We start from the raw sequence: 15,238 nt of genomic DNA on the forward strand, positions 1-15,238 counted from the left end.
AGTGCGTAAAAGAGAACAAGAATTAATAACTGAGCAGAGTAATATAACGTTTATACTGTTGATATTTTACGACTCACCGAAAACCCACTAAAGGAAAAATGACAGAATATCACTTCGATATGAAGGCAAAAACGTGATTTTGGGCTGGGGAACGTTCACAATATACTCTATATTTCCTTTTTCCATAGCAATATTAATTCATCAATCATTTTCATTGTTTACATAAGACATCGTTTGTGAACACTTAAGTATATCACAAAAGTACGTTAATCGACAATGATTAGCCTTCTGGAAAAAAAAAAACCAGTAAATGAGCTACTGTTAAAAAATAACAATGGAAAAGTTGCACTTTCCAATGTTCTGATGCATTCTTAGACTCTCAATCAACACCCGCCAGAAGCATCGCTTCCTACACTAATGAGTGAATGCGTGATTTGACAAGCGATTTTCCATCTATCACAAAGCTACGGGATTCCCCGCCATCTTGTATTTCCTCTGTGGCCTACAACTTCCTTCCCTTGAAGAGGACGACGAATCGCTCTCCTCTGGATTTAGTTCTACCTGTTCTTTTATTTCATTACCTTTTACCTTTTGGACAGTAGACTAGACAATGGGTTCCTCGTCTTTTTGGCCTCGTCTTGCAACAGATCTCATCTTATATCCTCCTCCTGGGAAAGAATTTTTCCAATACGACCTACCTGGCTTACATCTCCCTCCCAACCGGAGCCATCGTTCGTCAAGAAGGCCTTTAATTCAAACCAGCCATTCTCCGTCTGCGTGCAGTTCATGTCCGTGTCTATCATCCAGTAGTGCTCCCCCCACCTGTTCACAATAAAAGTACAAGTGAGCGATAGAGGTAATTTACTCGGTAATTTTGGTCCTACTAAACCAGTGGTTCCCAAACTATAGCTGGTTCGCTTAAGGTAGATTCTTGGATGATCCCTATGCCTACGAGACGTTAGTTTGGCGGCCGCTGATTGGCTGGGAGCTGCCTTCCTCCCGGTACCAGCCAATCAGCGGCCACCAAACAAACGTCTCGTAAAAATAAGGCTCATACGAGAATCTACCTTAAGTGAATCAGTTATAGATTCTTACCTGAAGCCCCATTTTTGCCTCCAGCATATATAGACCCGCACTCCCTCTTTTGTCCATGTGAAATGATTCTTGCATTTATCTCTTAGCATTGTTCAGGAAAACAGATTTCTGTTTGTATTAGATTTTAATAATGAAAGCCACTCAAATAAATAATAGTACATTCCAGAGACATTTTTCTAATAGAAAACGGGTTGGAGTGACTGCTATAATTATACTTTGCATGTATGTAATGGCAGATATTTGTTCTTTGAATGTTTTTATTATTCTAATTAAACACTAAACATTTAGAGAGATATAGCATAGACGCTGGGAAATCAGCCGGTAAATGTACTGATATCAGTAACATTGTTCAAGAGTAAGATCAACAGTCAAGGGACTATAGTAAATTCACATCAACCGTGCATTTGATGTCTAGGCCAGTCCCTTACGACGCTCCTGATTGGCTGTTGATAAGCCAATCACAGGGCTGGAAACTCAGTCTCTCTCGAGAGTTCACATAGGCAGGATGTATGTTCCACCTCTCCTGAGAGATACGTGTTTCAAGAGAGTTTCCAACCCTGTGATTGGCTTATCAGGAGCGTCGTAAGGGACTGGCCTAGACATCAAATGCGCGGTTCAAGTGAATTTACTAAAACAATCATTATCTAGACAGAAAGCAACGACAGCAATTACTTTTTTTATCGGATCTTTTGAAATCCGCTCTCTTCTCTTTGAAGGAAGATTAAAACTGTAACAGTAGCAGTATATGAATAAAAAAAACATTATATCACTCATTTGGCAGTTCAATTTCTGTACTTTTCATTGTAGCACAGCCATTAGTAGCAGGAATGAACAGTCAAGGGTCAATTTGTGTACTAATAGTGTGCATATAATCTCATGGGTTGAACAAGCTGAAAGGTCATGAAGTTTTCTAGCAAGTTTAAATAGGAGTTTTGCATTTGATATTGAATGGTCCCTTCTATTATTTGTTTAGGCAGAGTCCTTCATACGCTTTTCTTCCAGTTCAATATGTTCATGTATAAAAACGGAAAGACCAGAATAAAACACGGTACAGTACAGAGGTTGGGGCACAACAAAAGTTACTATAACATTGGTCACATGGTTTACATCAGGTGTAAGGCATTCAGTGTAAATGGCTGCATCTGAGATGCATCATAAATCATACATAATTGCAGATATTTCAGGTAATTAAGTTAATTATGAAAGGAAGTACCGAAGGTAATGGGGAAAATAATGGCTTAGGCATATGTGATCCCACATTTGACTCACTGGTTCAGTTCTTGGTAGCCGGGGTTTCCGGGCTGGTTGGATGTCCATGCCAGTGGAGAACCAACAGCAGCTTGGCCTTGGTAAGTGCCTTGACCTGGCTCTCCTCCTAGCCAGTCTAGCCTGTTGTCTCCAACACGCCAGGAATTGTACTTGCTGTAATGGTCAGTCTCGCCCAAAGAGTTCGTTTCCATATCGATGGCGCAAGGGTCCGTGGAGACGTCGTCGGTGCAGCCTGGAGATATATTAGTGCTGGTAAAAGGTCCAGAACCCCTTGTTAAGGTCAATGACCTTTTCTTAAATGGCAATTTAAGCAGATGGATCATTCAGTTTTAGATCTGAATAACCAATCTTTCCCCATCTTCGTAACATACGATCACACGAAATGACTGTCACGAAACTTTCCGTGACAAAAACGTACACTTCATTGTGAAATGTACTGGAAGGCGCCAGTCACTAGAAATTTCCTACCAAATTGAATTGTACTAAATTTTTTTTTGCAATTATTCATAGTGTTATGAGCACTGCCAATGGCGTTTTGTTGATCAGTTTGAATGCTCTTCCATACTTTTCTCTAACTACAGACGTCTGTGACGAAAATATTTCAGAAATTAAAAACATTTTTATCATGGAAAATATTGCAGCGTCAATACTGCAAAAGTGTAACTAAAATATTCAGTCACATCAAGATGTCAAATATATACCTCAACGTAATACATATGATATTTCACATCGTGAAAAAAAGGGCAGGGGGGCGGGAGGGGATCTAGGAATCTGAACTGTTCCTGCAATAAACATTCTTAAATATTATCAAACTAAAGATTGCAACTACGGGTGTCCCTAAGACACAATGATGCCAAAGAGACCCAGAAGAATTATTCTCATTCCCTTTAATGCAAAATAACCATAAATGAAAGCTTGCCTTGATAATCTCATAAGTTACTATTTGAAACTTTTTCCCTAAAGATTGTATAGGGGTCATTACTATGCCAATAATGATAAAACTTACTATTTGAAACTTTTTCCCTAAGATGGTATAGGGGTCATTACTATGACAATAATGAAAAAAGTTACTATTTGAAACTTTTCCCCTAAAGATTGTATAGGGGTCATTACTATGACTATAATGAAAAAAGTTACTATTTGAAACTTTTTCCCTAAAGATTGTATAAGGGTCATTACTATGACTATAATGAAAAAAGTTACTATTTGAAACTTTTTCCCTAAAGATGGTATAGGGGTCATTACTACGACAATAACGATAAAGTTACTATTTGAAACCTTTTCCCTAAGATGGTATAGGGGTCATTATTATGACATTTATGAAAAAAAAGTTACTATTTGAAACTTTTTCCCTAAAGATGGTATAGGGGTCATTACTACGACAATAACGATAAAAGTTAAGGAAATTCCAGAGAGATTATAGGCTCTTGAAATGCAATTCAGACCTCCCTTACCAGGGCGCTGATTCTCGCCTATTCCACCTCGAACGAAGAGGTCCTGGCCATCAATAGTCTGCTTGTGCATAAAGATGACAGTTCTGTGGATACCATCTACGATCGGGGGAACTGTTGGTCCCTCGGTGGTGGAGCTGAACGTTGTGGGTTCCGTAGTGTGATCTGAAATAAATCGACAGTATGGACGTAGGGAGCTGTTATATTTTTTTTTATGCAAGAACCGATTTAGTCGGCAACCCACCGCCCGCATCAATCCTGATGGGAAAGTGAGAGTGCCAGTTAACCATGAGAGACAAATGAGTCATCATCTTGAAGAGAGGGAAGTAAACGAATTCAGAAAATGAAGCATATATATAATATATATATATATATATATATATATATATTATATATATATATATAATAGATATACATACATATATATTATATAATATATATATTATATATATATATTATATATATCTAATATATCATTATATAGATACATATAGATATATAGTATAGTATATATATATATGATAATATATATATATCTATATATTTTTAAATTATTTTTAGTTTATCCTATAAAATATATATATATATAGATAATATATTATATAATATCTATATATACTATAATGATGCAGCTGATATATTCATCCGGAATATTATTCAAGTTGTTTTAATGCATAGAAACAGTCCCGGAAAAGTTACTAATATTATTTGTGTTGCTCTCCAGATTTTCATATTTACTTGAATAGCAAGCGATTCAGAATAATTCCTAATACGTACACTCTTACACATTTATATATTTAGCTACATAAAATATTGGATATATAGATATATATATATATAATAGATAATATATTATTATATATAGATATTACATATATATAATATCTACTATATATATATATATATATCATATATAATATAGATTATATTAAGATAATAGAATATATATAATATATTAGATATATAATATAATTATAGATATATATATAGATTAGAAATAATATATATTATATCATATATATTATAGATATCACACTATATAATATAAGATTCAGATATATATTATATATATTATATTATATAATAGATTATATATATATATATCATATATCTATATATATATATCTATATATATATATATATAGCATATAGATATATACATATATATCTATATATATATATCTATATATATATATATATATATATAATTATATATTTTTATATATGTAGCTAAATATATAAATGTGTAAGAGTGTACGTATTAGGAATTATTCTGAATCACTTGCTATTTCAAGTAAATATGAAATCTGGAGAGCAACACAAATAATATTAGTAACTTTCCGGGACTGTTTCTATGCATTCAAACTTGAATAATATTCCGGATGAATTATATCAGCTGCATCATTCGACCCAGTTTAAACGTGTGAACACGAGTGCAATTTTTCCAACTCAGAACTGAGTCTGCACGATTTCCTCTCCCCATTCGAGAGTTTATATGGAAATCTAGATATCAAAGCTCTTCCTCACTATTTGATACGGAATATCTGCAGTTAAAGTGGTGGTCCTTATTACGGTAATGATCAACGGGCAGGCCTTATTCTTTCGACAGGATAACAAGGTTATTCTGCAGGTTTAAAGCCTCTACAAAACTGAACTTCCAGTGTGTAAGAGAGAGGAAAACACAGCTGAATAAATTCAGGATGGCGATGCCACAGCACTGTCAAATTCTGGACGAATATTAGGAGACTGTCCAGAATATTGACAATCTAGTGTGGTGGTTGAAGGCGTGTGACGGACGCACCGGATATTATGTCACTGTTATTGGTATCAACAATACTGATAATGTGGGTCCACTTGGGAAAGTCCAGAAGAATAGTTAACTGTATGAAACCTACCGAAAGGAAATAAACGAAAAATGAAATGATTTCTTTGAATAACTCGATTCACCAAAACTACTCAAGTAATATTGGTTTGTAAGTAAAGAGGGATTTGATGAAACGAGGGAAAGGAAAGGAAGAATCAGCAGAAGGTAACAATCTTATCTCTTTGAAATGTGTAATCTCTTTATCTTTTGAAGCTGTCCAGAAGTTTCCCCTTTTATACTTCTTCCGATAATACGTCGGGTCTTGCGTCACATTCCATTCCGCTCAGAGAGACCTCATTCGAAGTAGCTACCATGACACATCTCACTCATTAAAACGTCATTTATGCTAACGTGGCTTTTGACATAATATCAGCAAATTTCTTTTGTTCCCTTTGACATTCATTCCATTTAGAAAGGACCAACACCCACGCAGGAATGAAAAGTAAATTAAAAATGCTCCTAAGAACGCCGAAGGTTTCTTCGGCGCAATCGAGTTTTCTGTACAACGTATAATGCGATATGAAACTTTCAGCCACATCCTGGTGGTGGCCTGTGTAGGTGCCTGACGCACGTTCCCGGATGGCTTTAATCTTAAAATAAACACGACTGAGGGTAGAGGGCCACAATTTGATGCTTGATGATTGGAGGGTGAATGATGACCATACCATTTTGCAGCCCTCTAGCCTCAGTAGGTTTTCAGATCTGAGGGCTGACAGAAAAAAGTGCGGCCGGACAGACAAATGCCATCTCAATAAATGTCAGACACAGAAGGATGCTGGATTAAATTCCAAGAACACAAATAAATACAAAAATGTGTACGAGAGATAACGAGGATCAATTCCAAATGTTCACGATGCAAGTTTTGTCATTTAGGCTGTTTCGATGAAACCAGTGAATACTAAAGGTGAACGAACTCATTTAATATGGCCCCATCTATTCGAATAAAACGAAAGCAGATTTAAAAACCAAATACAAATATGAATAGAGACAAAAGTACTCTTCAACTGAAATGACTATTCGAAAAGAAAAAAATAGCATCACTCCAAAACCAGATTTGAGATGAATTTAAGATACATGAAACATTTAATTATTTTTTAAAATTAGATAACAGTAGAGCAACCTGTTTATGTGATCTGCGGACACAGGACACCACTTGGATAAAGGAGAAGGAACAAATTGTGGTTGAGCTGACACGAGGCTCAAGCCCCTTCCTGACTTTCTCTTTGGGATGTCCGAAGTAGCTACAGTCTCTAATCTAAGACCACGATGACTAAACTTAAGAACTTCCACAATGAAAGCAAAATGCATATCTTATCTATCAACTTTCCTGTTCAATATCAATCTTTTTTCGTTGTAAGATGAGCGGAAATTGTACAGATAATGGCAACCTCTCAATGAACGAACTTTCGTGCTAATGATAATTACTGGTAGTATTACACTAGTATACGAAGTTAGTTTAACCAAGAAGTCACGATTCTAAAATCTAGCGCCACAAAGGATGGCTTCTGAAAGGTGGGGTAAAAATTGAAGCTAGAAAAGTTAGATAAAAGCCACTTTACTTTTATTGGCAGTGGGCCTAGGCTTTTACTAAAAAGTACGACTGCAAGGCAACAGCTGTCCTTTCAGTCGCCTTTTACGACAGGCAGGACCTACGGTGGTAGTATTTTTACACCCCTACCACAGGATCGTGGGTTTCTTCCCTTCTAAGGATATATAGGATATATATATATATATATAATATATATATAATATATATATATATATTAATCCCTTTTGGTTTTTTCCAGGTTTTTTCCATTACTACATGTAAAGATGGTAATAAGGAAGACACAAAAATATGTTAATTCTTACGCCGTGTAGCACATTTATTGGGCACGCTATGACAGTTACATACTTTCAGCTTGCCATGAGTACTGTATACTGGTTTATATTCAGATTTATCCCACAGCAGACAACACTGACACGCTCCTTGGAGGTTTAGTTCCAGTTTAGTGTTATAGGATCTATTCACATGTATAATCACTTTCACAAACGGAAAAGTACTTGCCGAAACGGAAACCAATAAAAATATCCGCGATGTGAATTGATCCTACAACACTGAGCTGGAACTTACCTCCAAGGAGGGTGTGAGTGTTGTCTGCTACAGAGACGCTCTGCGATAAATCTGACAATTGAGGATATAAAAACCTGTAGTACTCATGGCAAGCTGAAAGTATGTAACTGCCATTGCGTGCCCAATAAATGTGCTACATGGCGTAAGAATCAACATATTTCAGTCTCTTTCCTACTACCATCCATACATGTAATGAAAAAAATCCCTGGAAAAAACCAAAGGGAATATATATATATATATATATTATATATATATCCTATATATATATATATATATATAGTATAGCCTAGCAAGGGAAGAAACTTATGATCCTGTTGTAGGGGTGCAAGAACACTACCAACGTAGGTCCTGCGCGCCGTAAAAGTGAACTAGAAGGATCCTGCTGCCTTGCAGTCGTACTCTTTTAGTAAAAGGCTAGGCCCACTGCCAATAACTGTGGTTGATGACAGCAAGGGCATGCGCTCGTAGAAATCCTCTTTGCCAAACAATAAACCATGCCTAATGATGCCTTTGATATAAGGCAGTACAGTAGAGAAGGCGCATCAGGCAATCGACCCCTTAATGTAGACAACGGTGGGAAAGACCAAGGGAAGAAACCCATTTGATTCTTAGTACTGTTTTAGCCAGATCATTAATTGCACCAGTTTACAGGAACTCATTCAGTTTCATGAAAAGCAAAAAATCGCACCCTCCATAATTTAGTTTGTCTTCAAACAAAAGAAAATTTGATAGCTCATGACAGGGGAGGGCTGGCATAAATAAACGAGTCAGTCATGCATTCTCCGTTTTCTTTATTTCGATTTTTCAGAAAACTGGTTTCATGGCAGTCGTCAGCACTCACATAACTTTGTAAAACTGAATTATATGTATGTGCTAAATGATTACATGAGTTAGTAGGGACTCTTGATACTACATTTCTGTATATCTGTGCAAGAGAGAGAGAGAGAGAGAGAGAGAGAGAGAGAGAGAGAGAGAGAGAGAGAGAGAGAGAGAGAGAGAGAGAGAGAGAGAGAGAGAGAGTTTCATAACCGAGTTTATTTATTCGGTAAAATACACAATTAATTGCAAAATTTTGTATTTCTGACAAAACTGTTTTCACCATGAGTGACTTTTGTATTTACGAACTGGCAGATGATTTGGTGGTAGACATACGTAGGTGCTCCGCGTCGGTATTTCCTTGGAAATTGACTTTTACCATAGTATTTTGGTTGCTTATTATGAATTAGTTTTTTTTTTTTTTTTTTTTCGCTCATGCGCTATCATCCTACAAATTTGGAGACCCATTTAGGAAAACTGGTGCATATAATTTAGTAAAAACGGGTTACGAACATGAAGATTAAATAATTAGTTATAACCTTCTATATCATACTGATTTAAGAAGGGTCTCAGAACATCCTGAAACATCTACTGTGTAAATATGGGCCAGTTAGATTTAAGCCCAATACCACAAATTTATTTAATTTTATGAGATTTATGCTGTCAAGCCAAGTGCTGGGGCACTTTAGGACATACAACTAGAGAGAGAGAGAGAGAGAGAGAGAGAGAGAGAGAGAGAGAGAGAGAGAGAGAGAGAGAGAGAGAGAGTTGGAGTGGTTGGACAGAAAGATAAAGACATCCAAAAGATAAAAGAGATAAATTACGAGGATCTAAAGGTGGAACTTGGAGATAGCCCCGCAGTCGCACTAACAAGCGATAGTTTCAGAGGTGTGACTAAGATTGCAGGAACAGAGGTAAAGTAAAAACTATAAGATGGATGAAACTGTGGATGCACCACTAACAGATTGATTTCAGCAATTTCCTGAAATAGCTTGGCTAATCAAAATTCACAAAGGTATTGCATGCACGAAAAAAAAAGTGCCTAGAGTATGAACGTAAAATCACCGTTTCCATTAAATGTCATCGTACAATAAGTCTATACGAAACAAACTTAGGAGTTACGGCAATCAGAGGCAATAATATATCAGTATTGCACATGGTCTACGGTAAGTGCATGAGAAATCGTCGGCTGAGAAGATCTTCAAATCTACTCCTTGAAACAAAATTTCATATTATTGCCATCGAGAAATCAGAGGAATCTATTTCTGGTGATATAAATTCATTCCTCGATGTGTAAGGATCCCACAATAAGCTGTAGTTCCTAGCGACGTCAATAAATATCTAATCCTTCGGGCCAGCCCTATAGGAGAGTTGTTCATCTTCCAGTGGTCTGGAAGAACTAGGATTATGCTTAACTGAAAACAAAATCAATAGCAGCATTGCGACTTACCAGGTCCAGGAGTGGCTGTGACAATAGGCGGCTCAGAACAATCACATCCAACGCAGATGGCGAAGACAGGTTCGTCCTCGTTGGTGATGGATATCTCCACCGTTCCATCCCCGTTCACGGTGACCGACTGGCACGACACGATGTCTTCGTAGGTACCTTGTGGCATGTTAGTTTGGAAGGTTTGCTAAAAGAAAATATGAAATAATATCAATATATATATATATATATATATATATATATATATATATATATATATATATATATATATATAAATGCATTAAGCTACAAATGTCCTTTAATATCCAATTCGCTCTACCTCGGAATTAATATATTTTCATATATGTTAACCGAAGGGAATTTTTTTTAGTTGATAATAATTTCGTCCTCTCGTGGGTTTGAACCAGCGCCCGGCGGACAGATGATGATGTCACTGAAGTCCTGATTTCTCCCCTGTCCGCTGTGTGCTGGTTCGAACCCACGAGAGGACGAAGTTATTATCAACTAAAAAAATTCCCCTTCGGCTAACATATATGAAAAATATATTAATTCTGAGGTAGAGCGAACTGGATATTAAAGGACATTTGTAGCTCGATGTATGTATATGAATCACGGTGATGTGATAAAAATTCATTTTATATATAATTATATATATATATATATATATATATATATATATATATATATATATATAGTATATATATTCCGCGTGTTAATTCCGTTACGTATCATGCTGGATCTTATACTGAACAGAAATGAAATCCGAAGTGTTAAGAAAAAAAAAAAAAAAGACTACGCTACGTATTGAACGCTCACATTATTCAGTACTGTCCTCTGTTAGTTAACGTATAGCAAAAAATATTACGAGTCAATCTGGGCTATTACAAATAAATGTTAGTAATCTAAAGCGAAAATCTAAGGAAGCGATCAAGTTCTAGCAGGTAGCTATACAGATTGTTCATAGCAGTTCTATAAAGAGAGAGAGAGAGAGAGAGAGAGAGAGAGAGAGAGAGAGAGAGAGAGAGAGAGAGAGAGTTCAGTGCATCAAATGAAAATGGTTTCGTCTCTTACCTGTGACACTGTGCCATACTTGACCATGGCAAAGAAACCCTTGTCGCCTCTGGAGAAAGCCACGACATTCCCATCGCAGTAGTAGTTCTCCCACCAGGAGGAGGCAGGGACGGCGTTTCGGAAACGGACCTGTCGGTTACAAGTCCAGGATCTCTTTCAGTATCACAAACAACAAAACGTCCTGTTATTACCGTTTATAATTCATTAAAAAAAAATCTCAAAATAGCTTGAATCACTAAAATGGTGAGGAAAACCACAGTGGTGTATCTGTAAATATTCATATATATTATATATATATATATATATATATATATATATATATATATATGTGTGTGTGTGGTATATATATATATATATATTATATTATTATATATATAATTTTAATATAATATTTAAATTATATATATCTATATATGTTATATTTTAATTTTATATAATATTTAATATATATATAGATATAGGATATTATATTATATTACTATAGAAAAATATATATATATATATAATATATATTATAATAAAATGTAACAGCCACAATACTCTCTTAACTTCTCAATTCCTTTCTCTTTTTTTTGGATACGCTTGCCTCCACAAACCCACTCGATCCAACTTCGAAGAATATGAAAGAAATCGTCGTAGTGATTATGGTATAGCGGGCTCGTTTCCCGCTACCGGACATCATGATTCTTTCATATTCTTCGAAGTTGGATCTCGAGGCTTTTAGGAGACAGCCGTATCCAAAAAAGAGCAAAGAATTTGTGAGTTAAGAGGGCATTGCGGCTATTACATTTACATATATATCTGGTTAAAATGACCAGTAGATTCTACACACACACACACACACACACACACACACGCACACACGCACACACACCTATATATATTATATATATATATATATATAATATATATATATATATATATATTATATATAAATATATATACTAAATATATATATATATATATATATATTATATATATATATAAACATATATATATAAACATCTACACCACTGTTATTATTATTATTATTATTATTATTATTATTATTATTATTATTATTTTATTATTATTCAGAAGATGAACTCTATTCATACGGAACAACATCCCTGGGGCCTTGAAATTCAGGTGTCCAATGAATATGGTGTTCATTAAAAATTTAGAGGAGACAATGGGAAAAGAAAAAGAAGGATCTCGCTTATTACAAATGAAAATGAAGAAAAATCATCTGAACAAATTAATAAATAGATAAAAAAAAGTAATGCATTGCTTGTGTAATCTGAACAAAGGATCATTCTCACTGACTGTGCTTTTTCTACACTATTTTAATAGATGGTAGTCTCCACGTCAGCCGCGGTTTTGACAAATTTTCCATTATGTACATACAAATTGGATACACTCAAACCGTAATCAACACCACTATCTGATTACGATGAGAAGTATTTGGATATCCTAGTAAATTCTCTTAAACACCAGCTATAAGAAATTTGCTGTAAATTCAAGTATTCAAAATCTTTACAGAAAATGAAAGTCAACCAACTTTCTTAAAATTCAGCTTCCGAAAAGACAGTTATTATTTCCTTAGAAAACCTCTCAAATTCTTCACAGGGATAAACTGTAACCTTATACAAGGAAAAAAACCCTTTTGGGACCCGTAATGTTTTTCCTGTATTTACGTTGCCTTGACAAAGTAAGGTAGGAAAATCGTAATTTTACGAAATACAGTTTTAAAATATGTTTAGCCTTTCACTATTGCTTCAACTTTCAAACTCAAATAATTTTTCTTCTTCTTTTAAGGTAAGCATTCAATCTGTCAAAGGTGCAAAGACACGTCGGGAGATTTATCCCCTATTTTCCTTTGGATTTCGTTAAATAGGACAATGAGCGTCATGTCATAATGAATTCTAAATAAATAGTTATGCAGATATCCTCACCACATATTCAGAACATTTTTTATCATATCTTTCATCAGAGAAAGCTATAAAGAAACGTAGAATATTTCATCATAAAATATATTCGGATCTACACATACACATACGTACACACATACAATATATGTATATATATATAATATATATATATATATATATATATATGAATAACTTGATCACGAAGTATATAAAACGTGATGCTATGTATAAATAATAAAGGTTTTGTTTGCCACGAAGGAAAAAAATGAAAAAACGAGTTAGCCGAGTACTTTCGGTCCTATTCGGACCCTTTACTCAGTAAAGGGTCCGAATAGGACCGAAAGTACTCGGCTAACTCGTTTTTTCATTTTTTTCCTTCGTGGCAAACAAAACCATTTATATATATATATATATATATATATATATATATAGTATATATATATATATATATATATATATATATGTGTGTGTGTGTGTGTGTGTGTGTGTGTGTGTGTGTACATATAGAAAATTTCCTGGTTAACATACAGTAAAAATATTCTTCAGGGAAGCTGAAGTTTCATACACACACACACACATATACATAACATCTTATCTGTAATGATTTCTATTGGAGTAATTCATACCATTTTGAAGATGGATTCCCAGCGGTGCTCACAAACCCATCCGCCTTCACACTGGTTGTCGCTATTGATGACCACGTTGGTTGTGCTAATTACATGAGCGAAAAACAAATTCTTTGTGATAAATTTCATCTACTAATTGTGTACAAAAAATAAAGGAAAGTTTCATTATGGATAAATATCGATACAAAATGCAATAAATGTCCTTTTCATTTTATGAGAGCTCATAATCACTCACATTTTATACATATACAGTGAACACCCCGTATTCGAGGGCCGATGCATACCAGAGGCCCCAGTAAATAGCTCAAATCCACAAATACTTAAAACCCTCTAAAAACACTTATTTTGATAGTTCATAAACAAACGTAACCCTCTAAAAATGCTTATACTTGAGTATTTAATAGTTTTATCACAAAAAGTGCATTTGGTCATGAAAATCATATGATAATACAATAATAAGTGATTATTTCTCTGTGAAAAATACCGCGAATAGGTGAATTTTCCGTGAATAATATTAGCCTGTATATGTTCCGTAGAGATCCCCGCGAATAGGCGAGTCCGCAAATAATGAGAATGAGAATATGGGAGTTTACATACATACATACTATATATATATATATATATATATATATATATATATATATATATATTATATATATAATATTGATGCTTGATTATGTTATTTCCTTACCATGAAGACCCAACTTGACATTTTAATCCTCGGTGTGAGTTAAACAATGAATTTCTTATTTCCTCCTTGAATGTCAGTTATCAGCTTCCCAAAGAATGGATTAGTTACTTGACCTTGCTATGCCAGTATGTAAGGATGTATTACTGTTATTTGCAATTATTATGCACAAAGAGAATTAATGGTAGGCTGTGAATTTCCAGACCACTAAACTACTTTACTTCTCTAATTTGTGATACATGTTGCTCCAACATTGGAGCACCTGGTTTTCATCGTGTTTGTTAACCATGATTCAAAGGTGATGCAAATATGCAATAAGGAGTTGCAATAAGGAGTTACATTATTGACACAGAAAGTCAACACATGTGATTCCTCCTTACCCTGGCTCAGAGCGATCTCATCATAAGTCTGTTAAACCTTCGTTCTGTAAGACACAGAAACTTCTCAGTTTGCGTAGCATTGTGTATTATTCTCTCAGGCAACTTGGATATTCACTGACAATTTTTCAAAAGAATGACGAAACGCTTTTCGACGAAGGAAAATCTCCCTCTGCAGTTCCTTATGCTGCAAATCTCTCGCAAGTGTGATCACGAGAATGAATAAAAGGTCATTACAAAATGAGACGTGACACGGCGCCTTTCATATCCTTTGGAATGACAGTAACTGATATCAGTGAGACGGACTATCGTACAAGAAATGTATAAGGAAATCGCTGTACATCAACTCGAGAAAGGCTGCAATGCTACGTAAAAGCACCACTGTCCTGCACTGTATTGCATTTAGATGTTTATTAATTGCCACTGATTCCAACTTATCTTGCTGTCAAATCTTATCTGAGTTTGTAATTATTCTTCATCCTGCCTTCTTTGAGCCTGTTTAGTTTTTATT

At 34.9% G+C, this 15,238-nt stretch overlaps 1 protein-coding gene across 2 annotated transcripts in view; it reads right to left on the bottom strand.

Annotated features, from left to right (window-relative positions):
* LOC135219828 (alpha-amylase-like) overlaps positions 1 to 15,238 on the bottom strand; it is a 30,131-nt gene that overhangs the window by 6,499 nt on the left and 8,394 nt on the right. For both annotated transcript variants that reach the window (XM_064256927.1, XM_064256926.1), the window contains exons 9-14: positions 13,663 to 13,747; positions 11,127 to 11,255; positions 10,059 to 10,242; positions 3,819 to 3,980; positions 2,365 to 2,596; positions 699 to 822 (exon numbers count right to left, since the gene is read on the bottom strand). In XM_064256927.1, coding sequence (XP_064112997.1) covers positions 699 to 822; positions 2,365 to 2,596; positions 3,819 to 3,980; positions 10,059 to 10,242; positions 11,127 to 11,255; positions 13,663 to 13,747 — 916 coding nt within the window. The remainder of the gene's footprint in view (positions 1 to 698; positions 823 to 2,364; positions 2,597 to 3,818; positions 3,981 to 10,058; positions 10,243 to 11,126; positions 11,256 to 13,662; positions 13,748 to 15,238) is intronic.

Source organism: Macrobrachium nipponense, chromosome 1 (assembly GCF_015104395.2).
Source record: "Macrobrachium nipponense isolate FS-2020 chromosome 1, ASM1510439v2, whole genome shotgun sequence".
In the NCBI taxonomy this organism is placed as follows: Eukaryota; Metazoa; Arthropoda; class Malacostraca; order Decapoda; family Palaemonidae; genus Macrobrachium; species Macrobrachium nipponense.